The following is a 24,872-nucleotide window of genomic DNA, read 5'->3' on the forward strand; positions in this document are numbered from 1 at the left end:
AGACCTTTACCATACCGTCAGTGCAGCCCACATCTTCATTTTCCTAATTAAGATATTTGTTTCTGTCTTCTCTCTCAAGGTCTCCCCAGTTACCCTTGGAGAATCAGGATGGATAGGTGGCAGTGCCCAGAGCACTCTTTCCTGGGTGTTCCCACTGTCACTCTGGAACAGGCACCCATGGCAGCAAGAGAGTAATTTCAACCAACAAAGCCCTGGACAGAATCATGAAATTTCTCTAAGAGGCCCTCATACTCTGGTCCTCATACCAAGAAATCACTTCTCTCCATCAGAACTCCTAAGCTTTCTGCTAATCTATGTCTATGCAAATCTCCTCACTGCAGCACTGAAAACTGAATTCACCTGAGCCATTTCTTCCACAATGATCTCTTCCTTATCACAAACACCATAAAGTACAGATGCCAATAGGCTTAACACCTCTCCCTATTTCCCTCCCTATTTTCATCATGAGCTAAAAAGTAAACATTCTGGGGCACTTTTGAGAAGGAACTTGCAATATGAAGAGAGAACACGTGTGGAAGGGGGCCAGGCAGTCCCGTCTATAGGTTATCAAGCTGCATCACCTTAACCTTCTACTGGCAGTTGTCTCTTTCTAGTCACTGCCCAGTAGTCTGGTCAAAGCAGGCCTGAGTTCTGCATTGATGGTCTGCCAGCCTCACTGCTTAGTTCTCTGTTGCTTGGCAACCCACAACTGAAATATACTGACCCAGATTTGGGTTGAGGTAATAAAGGGGTACTTATACCCTCTCAACTCCCCCTACTGAGGCAAAGTGGCCATGGAGAAGAGCCAAGGATGTAGCACACAGCCTGTGAATTCAATTTGACTTGGCACATTTTCAGTTTATGCTATGCAGGGCAAGAAGGTGGTTGGTGAGACCTGTTTCTGGTCAATCCTAGGAATAAACTGAATGAATCTGTCCTCCCTCTCATTTACCTCCTTTAGAATAGACCTCACAGTCTGTAGACTGGACTGGACACAGCAAAATATTCTGGAAGCTCCTTGGGCATAAACAGACCTCAAGGCCTTGCTTGGGCTGGTTGTACCTCTCAGGAATTGCTCAAATTTTGATGAGTCTCTGGTCAAAAGTTACATGGTTCTCTACAACAAACAGACTAAAGTCCACACTCCTGTGTTCTTGACAAGCTGGCCTATAGTTCTCCTGCTTTATCTCTTATTGCCAACTGCCCTGACCTGACCCTCCCCACCTCTTCACCTTACTCAAGCCACAGCAGCACTTTGGCCCTAACTCACATACACACTGAAGTTACTCTTTCAGGGAATGTTCTTCCACATCACAGTTGCCAAAGTCCCACACCTCCTCTAGAAGTCTACTCAAAAGACACTTCTTCCTTGGAGGAAAATAAGAATCCCCCATGGAATAGCTAGCTCTCTGCTTTCCACCTGGAAACCCTGACTAGCCTACACCCTTTCCTCCACAGTTTCATAACAGGCGTGATAATTATAGCACTCAGTATAGTTTCTGTATATAGGCCTTGTCTACATCAGTGTCAAAGGGACTCTGTCTTTTACAGGCTGGTTCCTTTGTGCTTCTCTCTGAAATGAATGCATCTGACCTTCATTAATCCCTCCTCGCTCTAACAGGTTCTTTCCCACAATCCCACCTTTAGCAGTGCTATATTCATAAGCCATTCGGTTTTCAATCCATTTTCATCAACACACAAAATCTTTCTCCTGATCCAGGCACTATTAATGCACATTTTTCTGTTTGCTCATCCTCCCCCAGCTCTACCAAAGCAGGGTACACTGCAGGCTGGGGTTCAAGAACACAAGATATTCTCTGGCCATATCATCTATCTCTGAGTACCTCATGATTATGACAAGTGCCTCAGAAAAACACCTTGAGAAGTCTAGATGGAAACCAATGCCCCATGGAAACACATAAATATTTTATCAGGCTCCGAACAAGACTCTTGCTCATAAATATTTAAACTCCTTGATAGCATAATGTTCAGTGGCTGATTAGAGTCAACTTGTACTGGGGTGGGGAGCTGAGAGGAGGAAGGGAATAGAGCAGTAATGGCAGCAGGTGTTCTACAGAGTCCCTTTTAAGGATCTAAAAACACTGAAAATGCTCCTGAGGTCTCTCCAGTTTGCCTGGACATTCATTTTCCAAGGGCTCTTCCTCTGGAATAGGAGCTAGGTCAGTGCCCAGTGGAGCTGTCTAGAGAAGACACTCACTATGCTGCAGGCAGGCTGCTACATCAGTCACAGCCCCAATAACCTTGCCATATTTCTCTCAGCACTGGTGACATAGAGATTTTCAAATAAAATACATAGGATTCAAGATGAGGCAGACCCTATAAGAATGGCAACTTTATTTAGAATAGCTCCAAACTGGAAACAACCCAAGTGCCCATCAGTAGGAGAATGGATAAATAAGCACATGGTAGATATTCATGTAATGGAATATTATCTTAGAACAAAAAGAAATTAAAAACTGATATACTTAACAACATGGAGGAATCTAAGACACCATATTGAGCAAAGAGAAGCCAAATGCAAAAGTATATACAGTGTGAATACATTTATATGGATGGTCAAGAATGCAAAACTAATCTATGATAATACATGGGCACCTGGATGGCTCATTCGATTAAGTGTCCAACTTCGGCTCAGGTCATGATCTCACGGTTCGTGAGTTTGAGCCCCGCATTGGGGTCTGTGCTGACAGCTCAGAGCCTGGAGCCTGCTTTGGATTCTGTATCTCCCTCTCTCTCTGTCCCTCTCCCACTCATGCTCTGTCTCTGTCTCCCAAAAATAAGTAAATGTTAAAAAAATTTAACCTATGATAATACAAATCATAACAAAGTTTGCTTCTGGATGGTAGGAATGACCCAAAAAGGGCATGAGGGAAATTTCTGGGATTGAAGTTTTTTGTATCTTGTTTAGAATGTGGGTTTGTCAAAATTGGCCAAGCTTCCAGCACAGGCTTCAGTTTAGAAGCACTGTGAGGATAATAGAGGCCACTGATCTCCAAGATCATCGCTTACCAATAAAATATTGATTGACCCAAATTACCTAAAAGGACTTCTAGTATTTTACCAAGGGTTCTGCAATCTTTATGGGAGTTAATGCCTTGTGTCATTTAATTACCTAATTAATTCAAAAATTATTTATTAATTTCTTATAATTTGCCAAACAGGAACATAACCATGAACACAACAAAAAATTTCTCGTTATGGAGCTGACATTTGAGTGGGAGATATTGGACAACTGACAAAGAAACAGAAGTACTATATAATGCCAGGTAATGATAAAACAACGAAGAAAATAGCAGGGTCAGAGGACAGAGACTGACAAAGGGCTGTTTTGGATCACGTGGTTAGAGAAGTCCTGATCAAAGAGGTCACATCTGAAAAGAGACCTGAATGAATTGAGGACAGAAGCAGTGCAAGTATCTGAAGGAAGAGTGTTCAGGCAGAAGGAAGAGCTAGAAAGGGGAGAGTGATAGAGTATGAGGTCAAACAGGTCAGATCACATAGGGCTTTGGTAAACCTTTCGAGAGAGGTGGATTTTATACAAAGTATTAAGGGTACCATTAGAGAGTGTTAACCAGGGGAGTGATATAATCTAACTGATGCTTTAAGAATGGGAAAAAGGAAGAAATGAAGAGATATGCCCGACTCTTAGGGAAGACTCAGAATAAGACCCACATTTTTTTCCCTTCACAATATTAATATCCTTCACACACACCTTCTGATTCAAGCTCTGTCTGGGGCCAGATCACATATTTCTCGATTTCAAACTCTGATTTTCATTAACAAGTTTATAACCCAAGATAGTCATGTGTTTATAAAAAGTGAGGTAGGTAACTTTTCTGTATGTAGGAAAATTTTTCATAATAAATTGTTGGAAAGAAAAAGAAGGAGAGAGAGAGAGAGAGAGGTAGGGATTTGCATCCTTTATCAGGCAAAATTCACCAGCAACTAAATATGAATGTTATCATTCTCAACACCTCTCCACAAAATAAAGGTTCTGTTTTTTAACTAAATGTGGAACCTTCCTTCCAATTTTTAAGTCCAACTTCTCTGCCCAAGTTAGTCCTTGTTCCACTGTCTCTTAGGTAAGTCAGAGCCTCAGTACTTCTTTCTAATCTCTCCCCCTGCCCCCGATTATTCTCTGAAAACCTACAAGGGAGTGCAATGTTAATTAGTGGCGTGGGAGGGCAGAAAAGTCCTCTGACTCCCCCAACCCCATCTGGAAATGCCCTTATGTTCAAACAACAAAATGCAAATATTAAAATCCTCAGCAGGAAACAAATTGTAAGCACCTATTGTTCTCCCCAGAGAATCTCCTTCTCTCAATCATTATTCTCCCACTCTTGAGACCCTAGATGGCTTCATCCCATTGGCCCTTTAGATCCTCCTAGGCCACAATTCTGCTTTCACTAAGACTTGATGTTCTCTATCCCCAGGCTACCATAACTCTGCCTCTGACAAGGCTCAACTCTAGACTTTATTGGGGAAGAGGGAGAAGCTAAAAGCTGGCGGTAGAAGAGAAGGGGAAATACAGGGAGCACTCCAGAGACAGTGGTGGCCCAGAAGTGGAATGAAGCTGCCAAAACAGAGACCAGAGAGCCTTCTATCCCCACATTTCCGGATCCGTAACTCAAGAAAGCCTGCCAAGGCATTTTATTCTCCAGAATCAAACTGCCTTACACTATATACAATCACTTCCTCCGCCATTTACCTCCACACGCATTTGCTCCAACTGCAACAAAGGAAGAAGCTACTGTTTTGCAAGCTTGGCTGCTACTCAGCCTGCAGGGAGGCTTTCTGTGTTGAATATCGCCATTGATGGCGAAAAATTAATTTTCCTTTGCAGGCCTCGCTGCCTAATACAACAGTTTTTCCAGCTATTAACCCCCCCACCTGAATATCTCTCACTTGGACCTAGAGATGCAATAATTTAATGCTATCCTCTATATCCTGGCTTAAAGGACCACACCAAGAAAGACATTTCATTACAGGCTAGGACATAATTTGTCTACTCTTCATGCATGCTTGTACCTAGAAAACCAACAAAAGGAAGAGAAAGTGCACACCTCTCTCCCCACAGATTTCTGTTCTGAAATGTTAACAAAACTCAAATTTCAAGAAAAACAAGGTTCATCTTCTGCAGTAGCACGAGTATACTTAGAGATGCACTATTCAAACATCGAGTTCTAACAAGTGGCCTCTAGCTTCTGATAGAGCTACTTTGGAAACAGGTGCCCGCCAGGGTACAAGGATGCTGCAGTTCCAGGGCGACGCTCCTCTGCCCCGAACAAGGCAGTGTGACAGGCAATAAAACTTTCTCTGTTCGGGACTTCACACTCCCGGTGAGGGAGTCCATCCTACCCGCCAACCACCATGCATCCCGGGTGAACGTGCCCCTGCAAGGCAGATTTGGGGACAAGTTCGGCGAGGAGGCTGTGGAACACTGGTCCCAGATCTCTCAATTTCAGCAGTCTGTCGCTCATTCAACAAAACAGAACAGCCACAGCGCCCCTGCCCACCAAATACCGGTACCCTCCCCTCTCCTCTCAGGAAACTGCCACTGGCATTCCTGATGAGCGACCCTGGCAGGACTCGCCTGTAGTTCCGAAGATAGTTTCCTATCCGTTTCCAAAGAAACTGCCCAGATTCTGGAAAGGAAAGAAAGCCCTGCCCCCTTTCCACTTTTCGAAGGTAAGTATTTGATGTTTTGTGGATATATAGTGTCCACAGAAAGGTCCTACAAAATCCCGAATTTGGGATCCTCAAGAGCGCGCTGCTCACCTCACCAGGTCTCCGACCGCCGAAAAGCTCCAAACCCGCGTCTGGCAGCGGGACGCCCGCGGTCCGCGGGTCTGTCGCGGGTTCGCGGGGCTGGAAAGGACCGGGAGGGACGGGGGGCAGGGCAAGGGCGGGCAGCCGCGCCCATCGCCGCGCCGAGGGCCGGGCGTGGGGGCGGCTGGACGGCGGCGCCCGCCTCTGCGGTCTGCGCGGGGCGCGCGCAGCCCTCCCCGGCCGCCTCCGGCCCGGGCGCTGGCGGGGCCGCGCCTCCCGCCCCTCCCCTGGCGCCGCCCCGCGTGGCGCGCCGGACCCCGCGCTCGGCCCAGGAGGCCCGCACGGCGAGGACGCACGGATTCGCGAACCCGACGCGCCGCGCTCCCGGCGGGCCTCGCGGTCTGCCGCCCGCTCCGCCGCCCTCCTCCTGCCGTCCAGCTCCGACCCTCGGTCGGCGGGAGCATTACCCTAGCCGCCTCGGCCCGGCCCTCTGGCCCAAACTCGACAGGAACAAGGCTGGAAGGATTCCATGCAAAAGTTCCCTTTTTTATTTCTGGGATGGAGTCACCAAGTAGTGTTCTTATTTTATGCTCTCTAGGTTTTCCAAAGTCTTTACGTTGAGTTTGTACTCATATCATAGTCAGAAAGACGAAGTTGGGGCACCTGGGTGGCTCAGTCGGTTAAGCAGCAGACTTTGACTCATATGGTGATTTCACGGTTTGTGGGTTTGAGCCCCGTGTCAGGCTGTGTGCGGACAGCTCAGAGCCTGGAGCCTGCTTTGGATTCTCTCTCTCTCTCTCTCTCTCTCTCTCTCTCTCTTTCTCTCTCTCTCTCTCTCTTTCCTTCCCCCATTTGTGCTCTCTGACTCTCTCTCAAAATAAATAAATAAACATTAAAAAAAAAAAGACGAGAACATTACCTTTTCCAGAAATGTTAAAAGGAAGCCACAAATGAGATGTCCCTCTATTCAAAGGTGTGTGAGCCTTTGTGTCTAAAATACCCTGAAGAGGGGTGCCTGGGTGGCTCAGTCGGTTAAGCGTCTGACTTCGGCTCAGGTCACGATCTCCCGGTCCGCGAGTTCGAGCCCCGCGTCGGGCTCTGGGCTGATGGCTCAGAGCCTGGAGCCTGCTTCCGATTCTGTGTCTCCCTCTCTCTCTCTGCCCCTCCCCCGTTCATGTCTGTCTCTCTCTGTCTCAAAAAATAAATAAACGTTAAAAAAAAATAAAAATAAAAAAATAAAATACCCTGAAGAAGTCATAGGGTGAGAGATCAGGAAAGGGTCTCTGGAAACTGTTTAGACTTTTCATATTTTCGTTTTATTTTAAAATCTCAGACGTATTTATGCTGGTTGGGAAATGCCACATTTTTACTACTGCCTTGAGGAAACCCTTGGCTGGCCACGGAGTCAGGGAGGAAAGCCAGCTGGGGCCACTCCCACCCCAACAAGTCCGCGGTGACATTCCTAGATGTCTCATACACAGTGTTACTTAACCAGAAGAATTCTTTTCACAGGAGGGGTTTTACTAAGGGGGGAAATAAGAGGAAAAGGGGAATGCCAAGAGTTATCTCTTGCCCAAGAGCAAGAATTAGGTCTGAAGTTGTATTCAGGACTCTTTCCAGAGCTCTCATTCTTTGCCCCCAGATACTTTCATTTGGAACATGAAGAAACTGAGGGGGACCCATCTGATCCTCCTCCTTGGTGTTGCTGTAGTTAAGAAGGTTTTGGGGTTCCTCTTTTCCTTAGGACAGCTGACTGCAGAGAGCAGAACCACATCTTTGGCTCCGTGGTTCTACATTGAGGATTTGTCTTTTTGGTCTCTGTGGAGCTTTTATTTTACCTCAGAACTTCTCTATGCTTGTAAGCTCATTATTCTCACCATCCCCTCTGCATTCTGCAAGATACTGGAATCTTTCTTTGAATGTGGTTCCCACCTGGAGTTCCAGTGTTCTCTTTCTTGGATGGGAGTATTCCCAACTCCTCACTTGCCAGACACAGAAGGTTTTCCATCTTTCACCAAGGACTGCACTACTTACCTCAGAAATGATTCTGGAGTCTTTCCCCTCCTCCACATACCCATGTTGCTGCTCTTGTTAGACTTTTATTACCTTGGGCTGAATCACTTTAATAGTTTCCTAACTGGTTTTCTTGCCTCCTGTCTCTCCTCACCCCCGACACAGACCTAAGAATGTCACTCTCCTAATAAAACAAACAAAACATTCCTCCTACCTACTGCCCACCCCATCCCACTGTTGCCAAACTTGCAGTAACTCCCCTCTGCAATTGGAATATAGTCTAAACTAAACTACTTTCACAACTGTGAACAAGCTTCCTACCTTCTGTTTACTTAACACCTGTGTTCCAGTTATATGAAGCTGAGTCAATTGCTCCTCTTTGTGTGTGTGTGTGTGTGTGTGTGTGTGTGTGTGTGTGTGTATTTGTCAAGTTAACTAACATGCAGTGTATACAGTGCGCTCTTGGTTTTGGTTTTGGGGGTAGATTCCTGTGATCCATCACTTACATACAATACCCACTCATCCCAAGAAGTGCCCTCCTCAATGCCCATCACCCATTTCCCCCTCTCCGCCCCCCATCAACCCTCAGTTTGTGCTCTGTATTTAAGAGTCTTTTATGGTTTGCCTCCCTCTCTGTTTGAAACTATTTTTCCCCTTCCCTTCCCCCATGGTCTTCTGTTAAGTTTCTCAAGTTCCACATATGAGTGAAAACTTATGATATCTGTCTTTCTCTGACTGGCTTGTTTCACTTAGCATAATACCCTCCAATTCGATTTACAGTGTTGCAAATGGCAGGATTTCATTCTTTTTTTTTTTTTTTAACAATTATTTATTATTGAGAGACAGAGAGACACAAACCATGAGCAGAAGAGGGGGCCGAGGGATGGAGAGACACAGAATCTGAAGCAGGCTCCAGGCTCTCAGCTGTCAGCACAGAGCCCTACGTGGGGCTCTAACTCACAAACCGTGAGATCATGACCTGAGCCAAAGTCGGACGCTTAACCGACTGAGCCACCCAGGTGCCCCAGGATTTCATTCTTTCTCATTGTCAATTGCTCCTCTGTGAATTCCCCCTGGATTTTTAATGCCACTGTTTATTTTGCTCACTCTCCCCTTATCCTGGATTTCCCTTTATCCCCATCTTTGCCTGTTGAATTGCTCCCAGACCTTCAAGATCCAACTCAAATGCCTTCTACTTTAATGAAGTTCTTCCAGATCTTCCCAGTCAGATCTGTGAGATCAATGAATGTCTCTTTCCCAGCACCCTGTGTTTCTGTTACAACACTAAGTTCAGCTGTATGTTATAGCTGGTTGTGTCCTCCTGTCTCCTCACTGCCAGGGCCTGCAAGGCAGGGTGTATTTCTGACTCATCTTCATCCCCCATGGCAATTGGCCACACACACATTTTAAAATAAATAACTATTCTTTGGTTGTATATAAGCTGTGTGCTTATTATAAAAATTCAAGTACATAAAAGTATAAGAAAGGAAATAAAACCCCACGCCCTGAAAGAACCACTGTTAATATTTCAGTGATCATATATTCATGCATCTCTTTATGCACATGTTCATCTATATAGGCCCACATGGAATTATTTTGTGTGTGCTATATTTTCTTTCATATACACTCTTTTCTAATCTTTTCTTACCTGACTCTCCCCCTTACTACTCTCCCTCACTCTCAAATTATTGAAAAAGTTAAGCATGCCAACATAACTTCCTTCCTATATAGAGAGTTGTTTTTTGTTGTTCTTTTTATTTATTTTACAGAATAAGGTGTCATAGACTTCCGTGCTTCTTGCTTTTCTCAGTAAATAAGGAGTCTTAAAATCCCTCCAATTCAACTAGTATTACTTGAATTCACTCTTTTATTTTAAAGGCTGCATAGTGTTTAAGATATACCAAAATTTGTTTACAAGTTCCTCTATTCATGGCATTCAAATTCTTTAAAAAAAATTGCCACTGCCATGAATGTTTCAATAAACATCTGTATATGTATATCCAAATGGCTTGATACTTTAATTTCTGAGGGATTAATTCCTAAATATGAGATCTGTCTATTTAAAATGTTAAATAGGTTGCCTTCTAAAAGACTGTAACAATTTGCTCTGTATAGCTTTAGCCATCCTGATAAGTGAACAGAGGTAGTTTGTTGTTCCATTATTTGTATTTCACTGATTACTAGTGAAGCTATTTTCTCCCGCTTTGGATTTTCTGTTCTGTAATTGCTTTTTCATATACCTTAATTCATTTTTCTTCTTGAGTTACTGGTCTTTGTCTTTTCAAAGTGTAAGAATTGCTTATACATTACAGATGGTAACTCTTTAATATGTTGTATGTGTTGCATGTACTTTCCCCAATCTCTTGTTTATCTTTTAACTTTATTTGGAATTTTATTTTTTTTAAATTTTTTTTTCAACGTTTTTTATTTATTTTTGGGACAGAGAGAGACAGAGCATGAACAGGGGAGGGTCAGAGAGAGAGGGAGACACAGAATCGGAAGCAGGCTCCAGGCTCCGAGCCATCAGCCCAGAGCCTGACGCGGGGCTCGAACTCACGGACCGCGAGATCGTGACCTGGCTGAAGTCGGACGCTTAACCGACTGCACCACCCAGGCGCCCCTGGAATTTTAAAAATCAACTACAACTTATTCAAGTTGACATCAAATTAATTTCACATGCCTTAGGATTAGAGACAATACATTACTTAGGAAACCAAATGGATTTTGCAACTTCCTTGGGAAACCAATCTTCTATTTCAGTATTTCATAATTTATTCCAGAATTGTTATATCGTCCTACTTCTTAATGCCATACTCAGTCACTATTAATCCACTTTGCCCCGTTCACAAATGTATTTGTGTTTATATTATAGCACAAATTTTCTATATATTGTTATCTGTCAGAGTCACATTAAATAGACTATTTTGATCATCAAAATTGTGTTTAGCGAAGTGTTAACACATTTAGTGGTTATTGTTTATTTTTTTCTGCCCCAAATTCACTCCTTTGGGAAAATGCCTCCTGCTGTCCCTCCCATGAAATTCTAGAGGTCTGCCAATCTTGGAACTCCACTCTTTTTTGACCACAATAGTGGTAATAACCCATACTAGAACAAATGGTCTCCCCGTTGCAGGAATTTGAATACTGAATTTTAGGTTGGCATTATCTTAAAATGATTGTCCTTAATTCCGGCACTAAAATCCTCAGATATACCCTGTTGTTTTTAATTTTATATATTTAATTATTTTCTTAGTGGTTGCTCTGGGTATTGTAATTAACATGTGAACTTAATCTATTTGGAGTAATACCAAATTCATTTTCATAGCATACAATATCTTGCTCCAACAAAGCTCCATTCCCTCCTCTCTCTTTTGTACTATTATTTTTACAAAATATTATTTGTGTTATTTTATACATTATAAGCCCATCAACAAAGTTTTATAATTTTCTTCATGTGGATTCTAGTTACTGTCTAGTAAGTAACCTTTTATTTTAACCTAAGGACTCCTTTTAGCATTTGTTGTGGGTCAGGTCTGCAAACCACAAACTGTCTGGTTTTGTTTTCTTGGAATGATTGACTCTCTCCTTCATTTTTGAAGGACATGATTGCTAGATGCAGAATTCTTGGTTGATGGTTTTTTCTTTCTGCACTTTGATTTATCACCCCACTGCCTTCTAACCTCCATAGTTTCTGGTGAAAAGTCATCTGTTATCTTGTTGAGGCTTCCTTGTATTTGAAGAACCATTTTTCTCTTTATGCTTTAAATAATCTGTCTGCTTTTCTACAGTTTGACTATGATGTATTCAGGTATGGATTATTTTGTACTTATTGTACTTAGAGTGTGTTGAGCTTCTTTTCAAATTTGGGAAGTTTTAAGCCATTGTTTCCTCAAACATTGTTTTTGCCCTTCCTTTCCTCTGTTCTTCTGAGAGTCCCAAGATGCTTATGTTGGTACACTTGATTGTGTCACACAAAGTCTTTGAGGCTTTGTTCATTTTTTTTCCTTCTTTTTGTTCTTCAGACTGGATTATCTCAATTGATTTATCTTCAAGTTTGCAGATTCCTTCTTCTACCTGTTAAACCTGTTAAGCTTCTCTTGTGAATTTGTCATTTCAATTATTGTAATTTTCAACTCCAGAATTTCTACTTGGTTCTTTTTAATAATTTCTGTCTCTTTATTCATATTCTCTATTTTGTGAGACATTATTCTCATTCTTTCTTTTAATTCTTTACATACAATTTCCTTTTATTCTTTGACTGTATCTGTAAAGCTGACTTGAAAACTTTGTCTAGTAAGTTTAAAATCTGGACTTCCTCAGGAATAGTTTCTTTTGACTGCTTTTCCTCTCCCTGTGTATGGGCCATACTTTCCTATTTCTTTGTGTGTCTCATAATTTTTTTGTTGAAAAATTGGGCACATTAAATTATATATTGTAACAACTCTGTAAATCTGATTTCCTTCACCAGCTTCAAGGGTTGTTGTTGTTTATTTTTTGTTGTTTTTTTTTTGTTGCTGTAACTATTGCTGTTGTTTGCTTGTTTAGTGACTTCCTTGGCTTATTTTGTGAAGTCTGTGTTTTTTGTCCTGTGATGTCACTGAAGTTTCTGCTCAGTTAGCTCAGTAGTCAGCTGATTAAATAGAGATTTCCTTCAATGCTTTGAAACAATAAGTTTTCCATCCTTTGGTGAAGAGGTGTGTGTGTGTGTGTGTGTGTGTGTGTGTGTGTGTGTGTTGGGGCAAGACTTTAATGCTCTATCAGTTTACAACTCTGATTTAGCCTTCACCTCCTGCATTTCAGAGTCTCCAGGTCACCCAGAAGTGAAAGTGGAAGGGTCTTCTCAGGTCTTTTCTGGGTATGCACACAGCTCTGCATATATATTTGGCCTTCTACATCTCCAGAAACATGTGAGAACTCTTCAAATCCCCCTAAAAAACGTTTCATTCTCCAGATTTTTCTTTTAAGTTTTTTTTTTTTAGGCCAGTCTCTTATTCTCCTCAACTCGTTCTGCTATGTCAAGAGGCTGTGATATTAAAAAATTGTCACTGATCATTTTTGACGAACACCCTGGGGATAGAGCTTCTCTCAGTGACTAAGGTCTGAGCCAGGTCAGATAAAGATAAGCCCTATGAATGGGACTTTTTCTGGGAGGTAACAGATGGTCACATAATGACAGTTCTGTGATTATGGGCTGTTTGGATGGGGCTTTGGGGAGAGCTCCAGCTCCATTATACACCCTCCATTGGCTGCTAGACTGCTGCTTTCCACAGCTATCATAGTTGTAAGGCTGTTGGTCTTTCAATCTACTGCAGGACTGTGGTGAGGCAACTGGGAATAGAACAAGTTAAGATGCTAGAAAGCTTATTGTTCTTATTGAGATTCAGCCACTCTATTTGAATAAATATTCTTTGGATTGTTGCAGGTTTTTAAAATTAATTTCCACAGTTCTGAAAACGTTGATTTTGGCAATTTTTTGTAAGTGTTCTTGTTGCTTTTATGAAGATGTGGATTTTTGGAGGCCCTTTTCCACTATTCTGGAATGCTTCTCGCATTCTAGTTAACCTATCGCTAAGTATTTTATAGTTTTGTCACTATTTTGAGGGTAATATTTTTTCCCATTTACATAGTTGGCTTATATATGAAAAATTAGGTTTAAAAAGTTATTTGATGTCCAGCCATCTTATCCAACTTTATTTTAACTCCATTATGTTTTTTAATAGAGTCTTTCAAAAATTCTAGATAAACAATCATATCAAAACCAAATAATTTAGTATTTTCCCAGTATTTACAATAATTTAACATTTTTTCTCATTTTTTTGCATTTTCCAACTCTACAAAACAATAGTGAACAGCAATGATGGGAAATTTCCTGTTTCATTACCAATTTTAACAGAAACGCTTAATAGTTTCCATGTTTAGAGTAATTGATATTACTTTTTATTGAATGTTTCTATCATATTTAATACTTCTCTTCTTCCAACAATGAATGTTGAATTGAACTTCAATTTCACAAGGTTTTGGGGAAGTTTAAACTTTTAAAAAATGTTTACTTATTTTTGAGAGAGAGTGAGACAGAGCGCAAGCGGGGGAAGGGGCAGAGAGAGAGGGAGACACAGAATCTGAAGCAGGCTCCAGCTTCTGAGCTGCCAGCACAGAGCCCAACGTGGAGCTCCAACTCGCAAACTGTGAGATCATGACCTGAGCCGAAGTTGGACACTTAACCAACTGAGCCACCCAGGCGCCCCTAAATTTAAGTCTTAATGTTACTCTGGGCTATTGCTTAAAGGTAACTTGTGAAATATCCGTCTCATAACCTGGAATTACTTGGGCACCCAGCTGAATTATAAATTGAGATGTTACTACAGAGACCTTGAAGAGGCTAGAGAACACACCCATGCATGTTTTAATGGAAACTTTCTGAAGATAAAATTTCTGTCAGAATGATTTGTGACATTAAGGGTTCTACTTAATTGGAATGGGGGGATTCAAGGTAGATCAGAAAGAAAGACATCCTGCATCAGACTGGCAGATGTGTTTGGGATAGGCAGAGTCATTGTTCTTGCTGTAGACTCTCCTGGTATTACTTGAAACCCAGAACACTGAATCAATGAACTGGAATTAGCAGTGGAACTCTGACTAGGTTAAGCCCTAAAGATCCCCTCTTCCTGTCCCCCATGCTAACCCTTCTCATGAAAAAGGTAACTTCTATTTTTCACCTTCCTGATTCCTCATCTTAACTCCCTTTTCATTTTGTTTCATTTGAAAATTAAAATAAGTCTCCAGAATTTTTACCTTGAAATTCACCTGAAAGTCATAGAATCCCCAGGCCTCATCCTTTTTAGCCAATTAGTAGCAACAGGCATTGAGACTCAGCACCCAGCTCAAGTTCTTGAGATGCTCCCTGCCTGGCCTCAAACTGACCTCCAAAGGCTGTCTCCAGCTTGCACTGGTACTTAGAAGGCTGTGGGTAGTTTGTGAATGCTACATTCTAAGAATGGACTCCTGTCAGAATGGCATTTATTCTTTTGTTGTTTTTTCAATAAATATTTATCAAGTGTAAGAGATACCAACCTCTCCCTTTCCATGTTTTCTTACATAGTCCTTCTAATTTCTTGGAAGTGTTAGGGAGAAGTCTACAATCCTTCCTATTTTCACTTCCCACCTGTTGTCTCTCATGGAAGGTAGATTGGTTTGTATGATTGTTTTAGAAAAAGGATCACTGCATTCACATGGCCAAATCCCTGCTTGGCTTTTTTTTTTTTTTTTTTTTAATGATGTTTCCCATAGGATATATGCATTCTTCTTTTCTTTGTATGGTAGACTAACTGGGGAAAACCCTCCTTCTGTAGATAGCCTGTGGTTGTACAAGTTCTGCCTATGCTTGGTTCAATATGGTTAAGTTCAATTTGGGAAGGAGGAGTATGAAACTCATTTTGGCTTCCAATCCAGGCTGTGTTCTTTAATCTAGCATTACCATAAAAACTGATATTTGGATTATTATATGATTCCTGGAGTGATATTTTTGTTGTTCAGAACTCGGAAGTAAGAGGGAATAATTCTCATATTATTCTCATTCTCAGACTCTATTTATTGGTGTTCATTCTGTACAATATCCTGCTAAGAGCTATGAAGAGGTCAGAAGATTATGTACATGGTCCCTGCCCTCAAGAAATTTGTAGTTTTGTAGTGTAAGACATTCACACAAATAACAACAATTCAAAAGAGATACTATCATCCAATATTTTGAAATTTTTTTCTGGCTTAAGGTGACAGATGCTGAAGATACAAAGATATATCTTCATGGTTTCTGCTCTCAAGGACCATAAAAAGAAATTTTCACAGAGAAAGGGAAACTGACCTAGTCTAAGAAGGGTAGAATCTTAAAAGGCAGAGATAGGAGAAGATAGTCCAAGTAGAGGGAACAACATGATCATGAACTTGGAGGCAGGAATGAAGACAAGCAGTCCACTTTGAGAGAACTGGGGAGATCTTTAAGGAGAACACTGGGAGATAACTGGACAGGTATATTGGAACCAATTGTGTGGTTTCCTGATTGCTGGCTAATCAAAGGTAATAGAGCCTATGGGTAAGTGTCTATGACCCTGGGTAGGAAAAAAAGGGTCCCAATGGACGCTAAACTCCTTAAGAGAAAAAAAATGTCCACCAAATAAATACTTTCCTCTATAATTTACTTGGTATGTAAGCACAGAATATCAAAACTGGCAAAGCTTTTAGAGAAACTCTAGTTCAAATTCTTTATTTTAAAAATGAAGAAAAGTTCAGAGAGATGAAATGAATATTTGTATGAACACTGGAAGCATACCTAAAAAATACTTAAAGATGATGCCAGAGTGAGAAATCATCCTAAGAAATAAAAGCAGCAACAGGATCATCTTTGACCAAGAAAGGCAGAGTCTCTCCAGAATTCCAATAACACAATGAGTAAGAACAGTTTCAGGAACCCAAATTAATTTCCTATAAAGTGAGTGGGAAGCTTTCTGGTCTTTACATGTATGGATACTGGTCTTGTATGAACCAGGGGGACTGAGTCACAGTAATTACTAGATTATTGTAAAGGGTTTTGGTGTTTGTTTTTTTTTTTCATGTTACAGTCATGCACTTAAATGACTTTTAGGTTAAATTTTCAACCTCCAACTAGCCTTTAAAAGGTAAGAGACGTCTTTTGTTAGTGCTTGCTGGAATGATGGGAGACCAATGGAAAGCATTGCCATTATGAGTCTTAGCAGGGAACCTGTCTCCTAGGCCTTACTTGTCAGACAGTGAGTTCCATGGGACAGGCAGGAACAAGATGTAGAGGGGAACACCTGTGGGAAACAAAAGTAAACATTGTATTAAGAATAATTAAATTAATAAAATGGACATTCTCCAACCCACCTTAGTCACCAAATGTTTAATGCACCGTGGCCCCACGCAGCCAGAGGGAGAGTTTTAATAAGCACCAGACTCCCCGAAACTAGATGTCCTGAATCCAACACAGTCGATGTAAAGTGCCAGTCCTTTGAGGTTGGGAAGACTGCTGCTTGTGCAGCCTTTTTGGGGGATGAAAGTTGAGAAGAGGTCAACCTTGGCATTCTTAAGCAAATGTGTTGGGTTGTTTTTTTTTTTTTTTTTTTTTTTTTGCCTTAAGAAAAACAGGTTTGGGGCGCCTGGGTGGCTCAGTCAGTTAAGCATCTGACTTTGGCTCAGGTCATGATCAGGTTTGTGACTTTGAGCCTGGCATCGGGCTCCGTGCTGACAGCTCAGAGCCTGAAGCCTGCTTCAGATTCTGTCTCCTTCTCTCTCTCTGCCTCTCCCCCACTTGTGCTCTGTCTCTCTGTCTCTCAAAAATAAATAAATGTAAAAAAAAATGTAAAAAAAACCAGGTTTATTTATTTATTCAATAACATACAATTCACCCACTTAAACTTTATAATACAGTAATTTTTAATATATTCACAGATATGTGCAGCATCACCAATTTTAGGGTAATTTCATTACCTCAGGGGGAAAAAAAAACATCTGGTGAGAATGAAATGTAGACTTACCATCTGATCCAGCAATTCCAATTCTGTGTATATGCCCCAAAGAATTGAACTTAGGGACCTGAACCCATTATTTGTATCCTCATGTTCATAGCAGGCAAAAGGTAGAAGCAACTCAAGAGTCCATCACCAGATATAAACAAACATGGTGTATGCATACGATGGAATATTAATCAGCCTTATAAAGGGATGAAAAACTGACTCATGGTACAACATGGATGAACCTTGAAGATATCATGCTAAGTGAAAGAAGCTAATCATGAAATGACAAATATTGTGTGATTCCACTCATGTGAGTGACCTAGAGTAGTCAAACTCATAGAGACAGAAGTAGAATGGTGGTTACCAGGCGTTGTGGGAAAGGGAGAGAAGAATAAGGAGTTATTGTTTAATGGGTATTGAGTCTCAATTGGGGAAGATGAAAAAGTTCTGGAGAGGGATGATGGTGATGGATGCACAAAAGTGTGAGTGTGCTTAATGCTACAGAATCGTATAACTTAAAAATGGCTAAAGTGGTAAATTTTGTTGTGTACATTTTACCACAGTTTTTTTTTAAAGATGGGGCCATCATGAAGAGGCCCTTGAGAGAAAAAGCGTTTCTAGCCCATCTCCAGCACAACTAAAGTTCACGTGCAGAGAGAGGGTGAGCTGCAGCAACAGAGAGGCTTCTTGCCTCTACTTGTGAGCCGTGCAACCAACACACTACTTGCTCCCTAGCATGTTTCCTTATCTGGGAAATGGGAATAATGAAGCAGCATGGCTCTGATAGTTATTGAACTTTCTTGAAATGTAAAATTCCTTTAGACCACTATAGTATATACTCACCAACATAAATGGTATAAAACATAAAAGAAAATATATAAGTAAAAACAATGGAAGAAATCCCATACTCTTTAGCTGTCTATCACCGCCTAGTCCTCATTTCCCCTCCCCACCAACCCTTCACCTGAAGAAACCATTAATATACTTTCTCTCTCTATAGATTTCCCTATTCTGGGATTCCTTATGAATGAAATCATAAAATGTGTGGTCTTTTGTGAATGGGATTTTTTGTCTTTTTTGCCTTTAACTAAGCTACCTCTGATTGTGAAACACTACATTTCCATGGTGGGAACCCTGGAGATGTAGGCAAGCCCTGGGCAGGGCATTTGGGATTGTTAAGAATGAAACTGAAAGTCCTAAAATTAAAGCAGTTTTAAAAGTTTTTCTTATTATAAAATCATATATTTATTGTAAAAATCTCAAAGAATATTGAATAGAAAAAATAGCAAAATAAAAATCAGCTCTACTCACAACACCCAGAAATAACCATCAACAATTTTTTTAAAAGTTTATTTATTTATTTTGGGAGCGAGAAAGAGAACGTGAGCAGGGGAGGGGCAGAGAGAGAGGGAGAGAGATAGAATCCCAATCAGGCTCCACACTGTCAGCGCAGAGCCCCATGCAGAACTTGATCCCACGAACCATGAAATCATGACCTCAGCCAGAATCAAGAGTCAGACAACCGACTGAATCACCCAGGCACCACTCACAGTCAGTGTTTTAATATTCTTTCAGACTTTTTGCTATGCATATAATACTCTCACATATACATATAATTTATTGTATTAAAATGTTTTTACATAGTTTTCTGATTATAAAAATTAGAGATGTTTATTGTAAAGCTATTGAAACATCTTATAGATGCACCAAAATTTAGTTTCATAATTCTTATTGCTTGGCATTTAGCTTGTTAATGAACATATTTAAAAAGCTCTCCAGGTGAATGCAGTACATATGAGGGGAATCATCTTACTGTCAAGAATACCTGAACAAAAGGCTCCCGCCTTTTTATGGACCTGTGGGCCAGGGGGAGGGAGAGGGAGGGAAGGGATAGTAATGGAAAGGTATGGAGTCAAAGTGGAGTAAAGTGTCTCAACCAAGCCCAATAAAGAGGGCTCTATCTGGAGGCTTTTTGGTTAGGAATATAGATATGTACATGAGCATGGCTGGTTTGGGTGGGGAGAAAGAGGGCTGAGTCCTCGACTGTGACTTCTGCCAGAAAATTGCCATGCTTTGGCAATGCATCAAGTCTGGTGTGGGGAAGGCAGCTTCTACCTATGTAGCCAGACAGGCAAAGCCTTATAATTTCTTATGATGGGGTCTGAAATATCACACATAGGATGTTGGCCTGGGGCTGGATTCCTCAGTACATGATGACAAATTGCCAAAATTTGTCCCATATCCCTTCCCACCAGAGTATGTGAGAGTGACAGTTGAAATAGAAGTTTGTCAGGGACTCAGTAGGGAGGACTGAAAGGATTTCTTCTAGGATATATAAACTGACATCTGAGGGCAAGACACAGAGTTCAGCATGACTGGGCAACTGAATGAGCCCCAGAGAATCCTAAATAGGCTAAGCCAGGATCTGATGTAATGGGTCCCCTCCTTTTGGGAGATGTAACTGAGTCATCTCCATATCCACTAGACTGAGGGCTCTACTTTTAGAGTGAATCCTAAGCACATATCGTGTGAATGCTTGGCTCTGCTCCATGACCTCAGAAAGTTATGATAAATCTTCTAAATTTTGTTTAAAGTTTATTTATTTATTTTGAGAGAGGACAGAGAGAGAGCACAAGTGAGAGAGGGACAGAGAGAGAGAGAGAGAGAATCCCAAGCACACTCCACTCTGTCAGAGCAGAGCCCAACATGGGGCTTGAACTCATGAACTGTGAGATCATGACCTGAGTCAAGATCAAGAGTCGGACACTTAACTGACTGAGCTACCCAGGTGCCCCAAATATTCAAAATTTTAATTTTTTTCTTAGGAAATAATCTATTTTGGTTGATTCCTCTTGAGTTTCCTCTAAGCCCTTTTGATTATTTTCAACTTGCACTATTTCTCTGAGTAATGGGTTTTCTTAGTCCATTACCCACTGTGTATAGTGCTTGTATTAAATTTTCCTGCTTCAAGATTTAAATACTGTGAAATTTAACAGAGAATAAGCACTCTCTGGTTAGCTCATCCAAACCCTCATTATTTCATAAACTATTATCGCATCTCCTTTTAGTCATAATTGTTTTGGCCTGGTCTATTCTTTTTTTAACCCGTAAAATGGATTATTCTCAAGCCCTTTGGCCACTCTATGTGGACCTTCCTGAGTTTCATTAAATTATTATTATTACTACTATTATTATTTTGAGTAACTATCATAGAGAAGAACTGTTGTAGGTTCTCAGAGAGGGACACAAAGTTGAATAACTTATGGTTCCTTATGAACCTACTATTCTCTTACCTTGGCCTACAGAATTAGCCCTTTGGGCCAAGTTTTTGGAGTGGAGATAGGACAGGACATTGCAGGTGGACAATCTATTCGCTAAGCCACAGGGATGTTTGACTCTTCAGTAATGAAGAGAAGAACTGATGGAAGTTAATTTCTTTAATTCTTTGTGTCATGGAAATAGATTCTCCACAAGAATAAGGGTGAGTGAACTTCAAGTTTCCAGCTTTTGCCTAGATTCTACCTCCCTATAATGAGTTCTAACACCAACTACCCAGAATTAGGCTAAACTTTACAGGTTAATGGCATAGTCCTCCACAAGACGGCCTTCACTTTAGATACCGGCTGTAAGTTCAGGGGTGCTCAGGCCAACTTTTAACCTGATGGCTACAAATTTTGGCGTTCCCACTATCCTCTCAGGTTTGATAATATTTTAGGATGACTTAGAGAATTCAAGAAAGTGCTATACTTATAGTTTTTATTATAGTAAAAGGATACAAAGCAAAATCAGCCAAAAGAAGAGACATGTAGGGCAGGTTGGGAAGATCTCAAGCTCCCATCATCCTCAAGGACATATTGCCTTCCTGGACAACACGTCTATGTGTGATAATACACACAGCAGAGGAAAGCTTACTTGAGCTTTGGTGTCCAGAGTTTTAACTGGTATTTCATTATATAGCCATGATTGAATCATTACCATGTAGCTGAACTCAATCTCCAGACCTCTCCCTTTTCTAGAAGTTGAATTGATATCACATCACTTAAAACCCCAACCATCTGGGATAGCTAGCCTCCATCCTAAGACATCTTATTAGCATAAATGATCTAGGGGCCCATCATGACTCACCTTGCTAACAAAAACTATCACGTATGGTCTGAGGGACTGACCATGAATAAGAAAGTCTCTCCTATTACTCCAAAAATTCCAGGGATTTAGAGATTACCTCTCAGGACCCAGCGGCAAAGGCCAGCCAAATTTTTTATTACACAGTCCCCTTGAGGTCTCTCCCTAAGCACCTCAACATTGGCCTCAAGGAGTCATGGTTTCTCCTCTACCCTGCAGGCCCTATGTTCACAACAGGTGCACTGCCTTCTGGTAGTACCTGCTCTCAGGCTGGCAGAACTAAGACATTACTCTGTAGCTAATTATTAGAGGTCAAGCAAATCCACACAAAATAGTCCAACATCTACACAGGAAATACTCATATGATAGCAGGGGGATCAGTATTCTGAATTTCCAATCTGGCTTCTTTTTCTTCCTCCTTTTGTAGAAGACAAAGAAAGTTGTGAGGTTTGGTTTTGCTAAAAAGTTTTGTCTTCAGAAATGTTAAGGGAATGTTAGGGAGAGCTTGGGCAAACGAGGCATTCCCATATGCTGTTGATGGCATTACTTTTTAGAGAGTAATTTGTAAGTAGCTAAATGAATGTAACAATAAATTGAGAGGGACTTCTGTTCATAAATTGCATTTAAAACTGAAAGTTGACACCACAAGACACTAGGTAAGAAAAACTAGATATGTATACATTTTCCAGAGAACCATCAACTCATCACTTTGAGATAGGGTCAAACACCTCCGTAGAGCTTCTGGAAGGAAGTAAAAGTGGCACCACCACCACCACCACCACCACCACCACAACCACCTCAACAGCATTCTGAGTCTATTTAAGAAGACAGGAAGAATGGGAGAAATGGTCAATAGTGGTCTTCTGATAATAGACTACAGTGATCATGGTGAGAGGTTTTGCCTTTCCTTGGGTGACAGAAGGATGAGTGCTTTCCCTTCCCCGAATCCAAGTGAGTGGGGATGCCAAGAGAATCATTAATAGAAATTAGGGACACCAGAAAGAAAGGGAGATAAACATTTCATTTCCAAATGAGGTCTGCTTAGGCATATACAGGTCTATTTTCCCCTGTGCCTACCTAATATGGGAAAAAGAATTGGAGAAAGCGTATAGCAGCTGGCTTTCCATGATGTAGTGTGGCAAGGACACTTGTTTGTCCTACGTATTGAGAGGATCCTACAGAAAGTATCTGTACTTGAATTATCTAGCCAGTACTCCATCCAAGAAGGTTACCTATTTGGAGAGCAATAGCCGTGGAATGAAGGACCCCAGTGGCCCTGTATTAGAAGCTAAGGTGGGGAATGAATAGAAGGTTGAGCTGGAGCCAGATCATCTTTGTCAGGGGAGCTATGCAGCAGAGAGGGAGGCTTCACCAGACCCCTTCAAAGAACTCAACATTTTGATGCCTGCCACACAAATAACATCAACTATCTGCCTGGCTTAGCCAGAGAAGCAGCACAGCCAAGATATTTAAAGTCAAGAGGCGTTTGCCTTTTACCTTGACTCCATTCCATTTCTATCATTGAAGGAGCTCCTAGGTCTCTCAAGGGAAGGTAGAGCTTTGAATCAGCTTTGAAGTTTTAAATGGACTGGAAATGTATGGAATTTTCTCAAGACACCCTTAAGATCCTGAAGTGTATTCAGTATAACATCATTAAAAGTGATGATTGTCAGGGGCACCTGGGTGGCTCAGTTGGTTAAGCATCCAACTCTTGGTTTCCCCTCACGGTTCGTGGGATAAAGCCCCACATCAGGCTCTGTGCTGACAGCATGGAGCCTGCTTGGCATTCTCTCTCCTTCCTCTCTCTCTGCCCCTCCCCTGCTTGCACATGCTCTCTCTCTCTCTCAAAATAAATAAACATAAAAGAAAAAGTGACAATTGGTAAAACAAAACTACTTCATGTTTATACTCTAACAAGAAGAGAGTCTTTAAAAAAATAAACCAATTACATGCACATTCCCTTTGATCCTGCAATTCCACAGTTAGGAGTTGAGATGACAGGTATAGTAGGTAATAAATGACAAGTTATATATATAAGGATGGTTATTGCAGCATTATTTGTAATAGCAAAACCAACAGTTGTGAGAGAAACAACAGCAACAAAAACTAGAAACAACACAATGCTATCAGTAGGATACTGATTAAATCAATTGTCTCATAATCTCATATTTAAAACAAGATCTGTATGAATTGACATAAAACAGCTCCAAGATATTTTGTTAAATGAAAAAAGCAAGGGGCAGCACAATGTGCTGGTATACAAATTAAAAATGTTTCTGGAAGGATCCAAAAGAAACTTAAGAGTTATTTCTTTTGAAATGAATGACTGGGAGACTTATATTTCACTTGATAACTTTAGGTGCTATTTGAGTTTGTTTCTAAAGGCATATGGTAATTTTTTTTTAATGAAGAATTAAGTAAATAGGTTGTACAACAAGGTGAATGTACTTAATGTTACTGAACTGTACACTTGAAAATGGTCAAAATGGCAAGTTTTATGTTATGTATATTTTTCCACAATAAAAAAGTAAACAAATACATGTAAATTTATTTTAAATATAAGAAGTATCAAGAGGAAAATAAAGAGCTGCAGGAAGAGAGAGTGTGTGGGAGAGCTCTGAGGAGGCAGTAAAAACAAATTCAATGCCTTGTCTTGTGACTCTCATTGAAGCCTATTGCACATGAGGCCTACTGAGTCTTTTATGGGGGGGTTCAGAAAGAAGCCAGGACATGCATGTTTGTCTGGAATAAGTTGAGGAGGGCAGCCTGGTAATTTTTTATTTCCATCCGAGTTGTGATTAGACTCTGCACTGTTGTGTGAAATTAAAGAGCAGGAGGATTTATTGGGCAGTGTGACCAGTTTTCTACCTGAGTAACCAAGGGTTTGACTTGCACAGAGTTCCATGCAAAACCCGGGCTGGATTCTTGGTGGATGAGACACTGTCCTAGACCCATGGATGCTGAGAACATCAGAGCCTGAAAGGACCCTGGGTATGTCCACCTTTACTTGAGGACACTGAGACCCAGAGAATGACATGAACTGATCCAAATTGCATGGATGCTAAATGACTGAACTAGGATTGTACTTCCAGCCCTGGTCAAGTACTGTTTTTCTAAAAAAGTGACACCAGCACTGTGCTACTCATGGCTTGACCATCTTCACTCAGTTCTTCTTCCTGTTAATTACCCAACGTCTCCTCAGAATTGAGGGTCTGGAGTTTGGTCATTATTCTTTTGAAACACTGAAGGATTCCAGTTGCTAATACCTTATCTATAATGTTTTCACCTACATTCCATATGTGAGATTAGTGTATAGTTTTCTGGTTTTGTACTACTCTTTTTCACCAATTTGGGGATGTATGTTTTTTCATATTTTAGTATCTTAGAAATAAGGATGTGACTGACAGTTGCTGTTGGCAAGGC

General features: G+C 41.0%; 1 protein-coding gene across 1 annotated transcript in view; it reads right to left on the reverse strand.

Annotated features, from left to right (window-relative positions):
• LRRC58 (leucine rich repeat containing 58) overlaps positions 1-24,872 on the reverse strand; it is a 75,327-nt gene that overhangs the window by 12,257 nt on the left and 38,198 nt on the right. The window contains exon 4 of the mRNA XM_081796587.1: positions 16,574-16,628. Coding sequence (XP_081652713.1) covers positions 16,574-16,628 — 55 coding nt within the window. The remainder of the gene's footprint in view (positions 1-16,573; positions 16,629-24,872) is intronic.

This window comes from Panthera onca, chromosome C2 (assembly GCF_046562875.1).
Source record: "Panthera onca isolate mPanOnc1 chromosome C2, mPanOnc1 haplotype 2, whole genome shotgun sequence".
Lineage (NCBI taxonomy): Eukaryota > Metazoa > Chordata > Mammalia > Carnivora > Felidae > Panthera > Panthera onca.